The following is a 9655-nucleotide window of genomic DNA, read 5'->3' as shown; positions in this document are numbered from 1 at the left end:
TTCAAATCCAGCCCAGGCCCGCCAAACAACAATACCACTCCTGACAATAATGGCTGCAACCAAAAAATAGCCAGGCGTTGTGGCAGGCGCCTGTGGTCCCAGTTACTTGGGAGGCTGAGGCAGGAGACTCACTTGAGCCCAGGAATTGGAGCTTGCTGTGACCTGTGATGCTACAGCACTCTACCCAGGGAGACAGCTTGAGGCTCTGTCTCCAAAAAAAAAAAAAAATTCTATTTTGAGATACCTACAATAACTATAACATGATCTAAAAAATGTGTATGACTTCTATTAGAGACAGAGTCATGGACGTTGCTAACACTACTGTGGTTTATCACTTAATTTCATGATTCATGAAAATGCTGGATTTCAGTTAGGGGTTAATGAAAACAGAAAGTCTGTGAACTTGGACTTTCTGAATTCTATCCACAACCCCAGATCAGGAGCATGTTCTGTCTGACTCAGCTTCTTGGGAGCTGAACCTTTGACCTCAGTCCTCCTGAGACTGGCTTTAATAGGCCCGTGGCTTTGAAAGGCCAACATTCAAATTGATCTTTTTTACTTAAACCAGCTAATCACTGCCAGTGACCCAGACACCATCGAGGCCTCAAACTTCCAACTGGAGCGCAAGACACGCTTCATCATCCATGGCTTCATAGACAAGGGGGAGGAGAGCTGGCTGTCAGACATGTGCAAGGTGGGAGCCCCCTCCTCACCTGGCCACTCAATGGCCATCCCAACACAGCACCCCAATTCCCCCTGAGACCACAAAAGGAAATATTCCAGGGAGAAATGAGTCCATCCTAAAGCCGCCAAGGAAACCTGGTTCTCAGGAGCATCCATGGCTAAATTCTCCCTACCTACCAATTCCTAGCCTACCAGCCTGTCTGAAGCTGGAGAGACCCAGAATCCAGTCAGGAAGTCTCCCCCAGATGGAGACTACAGCAAACTTCCTGGCATTTATCCCTGGCATGACATGAAAAAAGCACTTAAATGTTGCCCTCTAAAGCACAACTTATCTGTTAGAACAGTGGTGCTATTCTGCATGATGACAATGTCCTCTATCTGCACTGCCCAAGTCAGGCACCACTAGCTGCATATGGTGCCACTTAGGAGCTGAATTTGACACTTTATTGGGCAGTTTGCTCACCTGGATCTTTTACCTATTTTGTTTAACTTGGCTGTGTCGGTAATCATGTCTAAGATCTTAGCCAAGTCATTGGACCCCTCCCCGGTCTCAGTGTCCGGTTTGCATGCGAGTTAAGCAGGTATTAGCAAGGCAAGTTCACAGTGTCGCAGGAGGATAAAGTTATGAAGGCGGGAAGGAATATTAAAGCTCTGACCCAAGCTACTTGCTTGATGGATGAGAGTTTCCATTTCTGTTTATAAGTGGGTTTCTGCCCCTTGTTTGTCTTCCCTAGAAAATGTTTCAAGTGGAGAAGGTGAACTGCATCTGTGTGGACTGGAGGCGCGGGGCCCGGACAGAATACACCCAGGCTGTGCACAACATTCGGGTTGTGGGGGCCGAGATCGCTTACTTAATACAAGTGCTGTCGGTAAAAGCCCCCCTGGACCCGCCTGATGAGCGGGGGAGGGGGGGCGTGGGGGGGCAAGGACGCCCCATTTGCAGCCAGATACCGCCCTGGACGGGTGGGCGGGGAGGAGCTGGCAGCAAACAGCCCAAGTTCTAACCCAGAAAGCTTGCAAAGATGAAGCTGCGACCTTCTTCCCTTGCCTGAGGTCCTGAAGACTCCACGCCTCATTATTCCCTAGCGGCCCACCAGCCTCAATTTCTCCTTTAAAAGAAAGGCTGTCCTTGCAGGCTGTAGTATTTATTAGAGCACAGGCAGGGCTGCCGGCCGGGAAGATGAGTTGTCATCGAGGGAGACCCTTCCCATGGTCTGTCCTGGGTAGGGTGACCAGACGTCCCGCTTTTAACAATTTGTCCTGTGTCCCGCAGTGTTCTAAAAAAGTCCCGATTTTTGGAAAGAATGCACGAACGGGCAGGAGAACAGGAAGGGAATATACGGTTTTCGGCTCCGTGTGGCTATTTTGCCAGAATATGAGTTTTATATTATTTTTGTTAATTTTATAATGTTAAACTGTAATAATAACAAATAATTGTTGAGAAGTAATTATGGAGAATTGCTTATCAAAGTTTGGGTTGCTGTCAGGCCCTGCCCTGTCCCGTCCCCCGCCCTGCCCCCGCCCCGCCCCCCAGCCATGTTGTCCCGCTTTACAAATGTTAAAATCTGGTCACCCTAGTCCTGGGGAGCTCACGCAGGACCACCACCCACGTTCCTCCAGACAGGCCCCAGCCCTGCTAGGGAAGCGGCGGCGGGTGGCGGGTGGCGACCTGCAGTTGGCGCGGCGGCCGCTGGTCAGCACTGTTGCCGCGCGCACGAGCCCGCCTGTGGGACTCATGTCCTCAGCCGGCGGTCGCCCCTCCTGAGTTTCAACCTCGGGTCTTGCCCATCTCTGGCAAGGGCCGCCCCACCGCCCTGACCCGCGGGTCCCCACACTGTACGGTGGGACCTGACGGGCCGTCCCCTCCGCAGGCCCAGCTGGGGTACAGCCCCGAGGACGTGCACCTCATCGGCCACAGCCTGGGCGCGCACGCAGCCGCGGAGGCAGGCAGAAGGCTGGGGGGCCACGTGGGCAGGATCACAGGTAGGGGTGCGAGGCCGGGCCAGGGTCCCCAGACCCGGAGTGCGCGCGGCTGCAGCCCATGCGCTTTCCGCGCCAAAGGGCGCCCCTACTGGTCCTCTAGGAGAGGATGTTAGCTGATGCTGGACTTCAATTTAAAATCAATTAATGAATATTAGAAAACAGATGGTTATAAATAAAAATACATTTTTTTTAAAAAGAACTATTTAACCAGCACATTAAATCCATACCTTCAGGGCTATCATTGCTAGGCAAAAAATTTTAAAAGTGAAATGATGAAATTCATCAGTTCACAAAATTTGTTGAATGTCTTTGCTGGGCCAGGCAAAGGCAGAAAATGCAAGTGGCTCGCTGAGACCTTCCACATAGAAGTGCTCGGTAAATAACGAATGGACGAGTCACTAGGCAGAATGAATTCATCCAAGACAAAGACAGAACTATTTATTTTGCACAGCCAAATCAGTATGTAACCTCAGCAAACAGTTGGCTCCAACATCCTTTTGCTCAAGGCACTGGGTGAAGGGTAATATTTCACGTTTATGTAGAACTTCGCAGTTTGCCAAGCTCTTTCTTTTAGATCTTTTCATGGGGTTTTCACAGTGACTCTGTAAGGCTGGGCGTTGTCATTATTCCTACTTTCCAGATAAGCTCAGAAAGGACAGATGTTTGGCCTGGAGCAGAACCAGGGCAAGAATACAGATCAGTGGGTGGCCCTGTCTTCCTGGGCGCAGATGACCCAGGCACAACACCTCTTCAGGAAACCCATGGTCTAGTCCAGAAGGCAGATGACTGAGTAGGCAAATAAAATCCACAACAGAATAAACAATACAAAATAATGCAATGTGGATGGAATGGGCTGAGAAAGGAAAGGGTTTAGATTTGCCATTTAACCATGTAAATGTGGTGTTTGCGCTGGGTCTGGAAAGAGAAAGATTATTATAAATAAAGGAAGACTGTGGGGAAGGGCACAGCAGGCTGGGGAACAGTATGAACCAAGATGCAAAGGATTAGAAGTATGTGGGGCTCAGGCTCCAGCTCTGGGAGTGTGCTGTCTCTCAGGGCAATGGCCATGATAACATGTCCAACAGAAAGGAAAAGAGAAACAGGGGTGGGAGGCAAGAGTTCTCCCCCAGTTCTCCATAAGCCAGGCACTAGGGATTTCCAAATGCTCTTTAGCAGTCAGTGTCCCCACTCCTGACCTTTCTGTCCCAGGCTCGCTCTCCCGAGTAGACCAGGAGCAGCAGACCCAATGCCCTGCCTGCACTACAGCCACTGGAGTATAGGGCCCTTTGCCAGGAATCCTCATGTTCCATCTGTGGGCATGGGGTTTAAACCTTGGTTTTTCTTAGAGTGCATCTTGTCCCTGCCTCCTTTTCAGGGCTGGATCCGGCAGAACCATGCTTCCAGGGCACGCCTGAGGAGGTTCGGCTGGACCCATCCGATGCCATGTTTGTGGATGTGATTCACACAGATTCTGCTCCCATAATCCCTTACCTAGGTGAGTTCCTCAATCCCATCTCCTGATGACCAGGGCTAGAATTGATGACACTGGGTCCAGGTCCCGCTCCTCACTCATATGCACAAACTGCATAGGGAGGGGCATTCAAATGCTTAACTACAGGAAGGGGTTGGGCACCAACCCTTCAAAATGAGGACCGGTCTCACACAAAAAGCTAATACAGTGCCAGTGGTATCAGCCTGCGCTCCAGATTAGACACAAAACACTGCTATGGTATGGAAGGTTGTCATTCAATCCTTAACCCTGGAGCCTTCCCCAGCCTACCAGAAACTAAAGGGGCAGATGTAGAATTCTTGATACCTCACCAGTTCTTGTAAAATACAAGGTGAACTTTGGCATTTTTTTCCTTCTTTGTCAAAGCTAGGTTACAGTTTGTTTTGTTAGAGACTAAATCTCTCTTCATTTAAATCTTCTAAAATCAGTGCCCTTTTTCCAGTATTTTCTTATGTAACCATTCATGAACTTACCAATAAAGGGTATGTTTGATGATGATGATGATGATGTTTTATACTTACTGAGTGTTTGCCATTTTGCACACATTTGCTCATTAATCCTGTAACACTCTGAAAAGTGTGTACTATTGCCACTGCTTCATAGCTGAGGAACTATGGCTCAGTCAGTGAGGTTAAGTAATTACCCGAGATCACAAAGTGTGTAGGCAGAACCCGGATTTGATCACAGACTGGTGGGCCTCAAAAGCCAAAGCTGCTAACCATTATGCTATGGCTTTTAGTATAACAATGTAATGTAGAAGTCAGAATTTTAAAATGAGTGAAATCATAAAAATAGCACTACTTCTGGTATGATGCATAATGGTATCAGAGCATATCAGACCGACACACGTACTAATGTGTATGTCCACGCCCGCCCCGAGTCCAGCTTCCACATCTCCCTCCCTCTGTTCTCTCTCCTTCCTCATCTTGCCAAGTCTCTGGGAACTTTCTGCAGAGCCAGAGGCAGGTATGGCTGCACAGAGGGGATACTCTGACAAGAAGTTTCTCACTCTGATTGAAACAAGTTGAGCAGCTTGCAGTGGCCACAATCCAACCTGGGACCACTTAACTTCTTACTCACCTCTGCTTCAAATATTTCAGGTTTTGGAATGAGCCAAAAGGTGGGCCACCTGGATTTCTTTCCAAATGGAGGAAAGGAAATGCCTGGATGTCAGAAAAATATCCTTTCAACCATCGTTGACATAAGCGGAATATGGGAAGGTATGTAAATTCAAGAAGACAGCAATTGCCCTAATTGGGGAGAAAGCAAAACGTGTGGTCTGGCCTTCCTCAGACTGAATTTGCCAGCACTTCTGGAGGCTTATTCTGGCCCTGTCTATGTTAGCTGCCCCTTGTTCTGGCCTCTGGCTATTTCTGTTGCCCTCTCTCTGGAGACCAGGCATCACTCTCCTCCCTAAAAGGGGAGACTTTGGGCTCTGATTATCTTATTTGTCTTCATCTTTTGAGCTGAGAATTTTATGAAGCAATGGACTATGCCTTGGGCATTTTCACAACAATCAGAAAAGTGGCACAGCTTGTCCAAGGCCACCCTATATTGAAGCCTAGTGTCTGCCTATAAAGCCTTTATCCTGTACCCTAGCCTGTGCCATCTCCCCGAGTGGTCAGGATGCTGGGATGATGACTGGATGGGCACACTGGCAGAGACTCGCTGCCACTCTGCCTTTAGCAGCTGCTCCTGGAGGAATCACAGGGCACAAGCACAGGTTCAGAGGGCTTTGACTTTCTCACTGGTTGCTTTGTGAGGTGCTAGGAATGGCAGGGGCCTGAGCTGGTAAAAAGAGCACAAAGAAGGGATTGGGGTGCACATGGGATGGGGATGCCTGGAGGTCTGGGGACCCACAGTAGCTGCTATGTGTTTCTGTTCATCTGAGTGAGCAGGATCCATGCCCCTAGCATTAGGCAGCCTTGAAGCACCATGTATATCATCTGCCCCTTGTTCTGGCCTTTGGGTATCTCTGTTGCTCCTTCCCTGGAGACCAGTCTTCAATCTCCTCCTTTAAAGGGGAGAATCTGGGTCCTGATCATTTTACTTATCTTTATTTTTCTGAGCTGAGCATTTCCAGAGGCCAAGGAGTGTGCCTTGGGCCTTCCAGACACCCCAGTACTCTGCTCGGGGCCCCACCCTGAGGCAGTCACTACATCCTGTCTTAAATTGAGCTCAGTGACCTTGTGTGGCATTTTAATATTCCACGCTCTTGATGCCAAAGAGCAGTGTTGACAGCGACAGCCAGCTTCCACCGGCAAATCAACGCAGCTCTGTACCAGGCAGCTTCTGGGAAGACATGGCTGCTCCCTGCTCCCTGAAAGAACACCAGAGTCACAATAATAGCTGCCCCCTCCCACCAATGACAGGCAAGGCGCACATAATAGGAAGGAGCCTCGGTTTAATTAGAGAGGCAATTTAGAGTGAAGAAGCCCATCAACACTGGAGTGTGTTCTATTGTGTCGCATGCTGAGTCACCCAGGTGCTGGGCACTGAGGAACAATTAAATCCACTTTCTCCTCCATTATGAGGTCCCTGGGCAGCAATTTGGGATGAAGGAAACAATTAAGTTTGAAACAGGTTCTGTTGTCTGGTGCTAAGCACCAGCATGGGGCTCACAGACAGGGCTGGGGCGGGAAGCTGCTGGGAACTGCGGATGGCGGGTCCACCCACTCAACGTGGGTGCTCCTGCCTCAGTGGGCAGGAAAGGAAGCCCACCTGACCCCCAAGACTGGTCCCCAGCTGTGTCCAGGGTCACTGTGAACTACTGCATGGGAAGTTTGTACCAAGTAGCCACAATGAAAAGAAAAATTCCAAGCAAGAGGACTTTAGTTGAAAGGAAAGGGGGTGAATAAAACGCAGTGAAGGACTGGCAGAGGCCACAGCGAGCGGCCTGGCTGGCCACTCCTTGTGCCTTGTGCCCAGCAGAGAACAGAGGAAGGATTTCTCAGCCTGAGGCCGCAGGTCCAGAAGAGGCTGGTTCATGGGAAAGGTCCATCCTTGAGGTCCAGGGTCCTCACACATGGGTAGGATGTGATCTACACGGGGCTGGGTGGGCCTGCAGAACCTAACAACTGCTTTGAAAAATGGGGGTACACTGCTACTGTTGAGCATGGGAAGATTTTCGTGTAAAAGTTGAGATTCTCACTTCTCATGAAAAATCAGAAGACCAAGTAATTTGGGCCTCAGTGCAACAACTGGCTGGGCTGTGTAGGGTCCCCTTTAAAAGCTGTTATTCTCTGTTAGTCTCACTATTTCTGTCTCTCTTTCTTTCTTTCTTTCTATATATATTCTCTCTCTTTCTCTCTCTCTCTCTCTTTTCCCCTCTCTGTCTGAATCTATCTCCTCTATTTTTTTCTCACTGCCTCTCTGTTTCTCTCTGACTCTCTGATTCTCTCTGTCTCCCTCACCCTGACTGAGGGCCCCAGGCCTCCTCATTCATTCACTGTCAGTGTGTGGCCCCTACAGGAGCGGATCAATGTGCTGGGTAGAACTTCTCTCTCCTTGACAGTTGCCTGGCTCTGACGAGGTCCTGCTTGGCCAATGCCTCTGAGTGTTCAGGAGCGCTGACACCCATCTCTGAAAGGTGGAGGTGACTCCTCACTGCGTCAGAATGGTCTACACTGCAAAGGTGAAAGGCCTCCTTTGAACTCCCACAGCCTTTGCCTTTCAGGAACCCGCGACTTTGTAGCTTGCAATCACCTGAGAAGCTACAAGTATTACGCCAGCAGCATCCTCAGCCCCGATGGCTTTCTGGGATACCCCTGTGCCTCCTACAATGAGTTTCAGGAGGTAGGTCACCCTGAAGAGCCCAGGGAAGATGTTGGTGGCCCTGTTGGTGTTTTTGTACCTTTGACTTAGAACAGAACATACAGGTGTAAGTCTGTAACTAATTACAGAAGATAATTCAACTTCTGGGCTTCCCAAAATCTTCTTCCAATAGCAGGGTGGATAGGAAGGGAAAAACACAGACTGACTATGCCAGGCCCTGCATAGGGTCCCAGCTTTTCATTTAGAAAAATTTCCAATCTGCACACAAGTTGAAAGAAGGGCCCAAAGAATACCTGTATTCCCATCACCTAGATGCACCAATTGCTAATATTTTATACATGTGCATAAATGTATACTTTTTTCTAAATTATGGAAAGTTAAAGACATCGTGACAACTCATAAGTGAGTCAGTACTCGTTGTCCTATAGAATAATGTTCAAGAAATTTAACTTTGATACGCTTATATTTTCTAATATGCAGTCTACATTCAAACTTCTCCAATTACCCAGACGATGTCCTCTAGAGCTGTGTGTCTGTACCCCTCCTTTCCTTCCCTTCTTTTTCTTGCATTGCATTTATTGTCTCTGTAGTCTCCTTTAACCTAGGACAGTTTCCCATTTTTCTTAGTCTTCCAGGACTTTGGCTGTTATAAGGATTCCAGACTGGGTATTTGGTAGAACATCCCACATTCTGAAATTATTCGAATGTTTCTTTTTGCTTTAATGGGTGATATCAGGACCTTCTTAGTGTATCACAACCAAGGTCATTCTTTTGATTGTACTTTGTCCATTATTTGATGACATAAATTACTTGGGTGAGGTGCTGTCTGCCAGAAAACTATTTCCCATATGTAAGTAATCTATATATTAGATGATATTGTTCCCCAATCACAAACCTAGTGAAAGGTTTGAGTTTCTGTTGGGGATCCTTACCTGAATCATTACATTGCAAGCAGGGGTTGCAAAACTTTGTTATTTTAAAATATTTTTTCTCAAAGATAAAAATAAAAATAAACACATTTTGTCTTGCTACACTAATTTTGACCTTGACATTCCTGGTTGAACTAAAGTCCAAAGATCTAAGCTCTGTGTGTGTTCAGGGAGTAGCCATGGCTGTGCTCATTATTGCTGGGGCATGGACAATAACCTGGTCTCAGTACCTGCCTTCTGCTTTCCAAATCACAAAATAGCTCTGCACATCATGCATTTTAGAAGTGGTGTGAGGTCAAAAAACAAAGGGCAGTGACACTGTGGCATAAAGGGATCATATCCCTAATTTGAAGAAAGCAAACTGCCCCCTCTACACCCAATTAATGACCTTTCATTTCAGATGGGTATTTCCTAGTCTTGAGAAATAATTCACCTTGAAGTGAAAATGGTTATGGATCTTCTCTTCCTCTTTTCTTTTGAAGTAACTTGTTATCTGTCCTATTTACTTCTCACTGGAGACATAGTCTTGCATTCTTCTTTCATATTTTAATTTTACTACTTCCTGGATATGAATTGTCTCCCTCACTAGACTCTTTTTTTTTTTATTATTATTATTAAATGATAGCTCTATACATTAATGCAAACAGGGAGTACAGTGTAGTGTTTTCACATACATTTTGAAACACTTTCATCAAGCTGGTTCACATAGATTTCATGTAATTTGCATAGTCATTGTGTCAAAACGTTTACATTCTATTTCTAGAAAAGTTCACTT

General features: G+C 47.3%; 1 protein-coding gene across 1 annotated transcript in view; it reads left to right on the top strand.

The window, feature by feature from the left end:
• Window positions 1-9655, top strand: part of PNLIPRP2 (pancreatic lipase related protein 2) — a 22704-nt gene that overhangs the window by 4194 nt on the left and 8855 nt on the right. Inside the window, exons 4-9 of the mRNA XM_003787138.2 lie at window positions 569-694; window positions 1419-1553; window positions 2556-2667; window positions 4043-4162; window positions 5278-5397; window positions 7854-7972. Of these exons, the coding sequence (XP_003787186.1) occupies window positions 569-694; window positions 1419-1553; window positions 2556-2667; window positions 4043-4162; window positions 5278-5397; window positions 7854-7972 (732 nt within the window). The remainder of the gene's footprint in view (window positions 1-568; window positions 695-1418; window positions 1554-2555; window positions 2668-4042; window positions 4163-5277; window positions 5398-7853; window positions 7973-9655) is intronic.

This window comes from Otolemur garnettii, unplaced genomic scaffold (assembly GCF_000181295.1).
Source record: "Otolemur garnettii isolate 467f Iridium unplaced genomic scaffold, OtoGar3 scaffold00021, whole genome shotgun sequence".
NCBI lineage: Eukaryota > Metazoa > Chordata > Mammalia > Primates > Galagidae > Otolemur > Otolemur garnettii.
The sequence above is the reverse complement of the archived record's forward strand: the minus strand, read 5'-3'. Positions and strand labels throughout refer to the sequence as shown.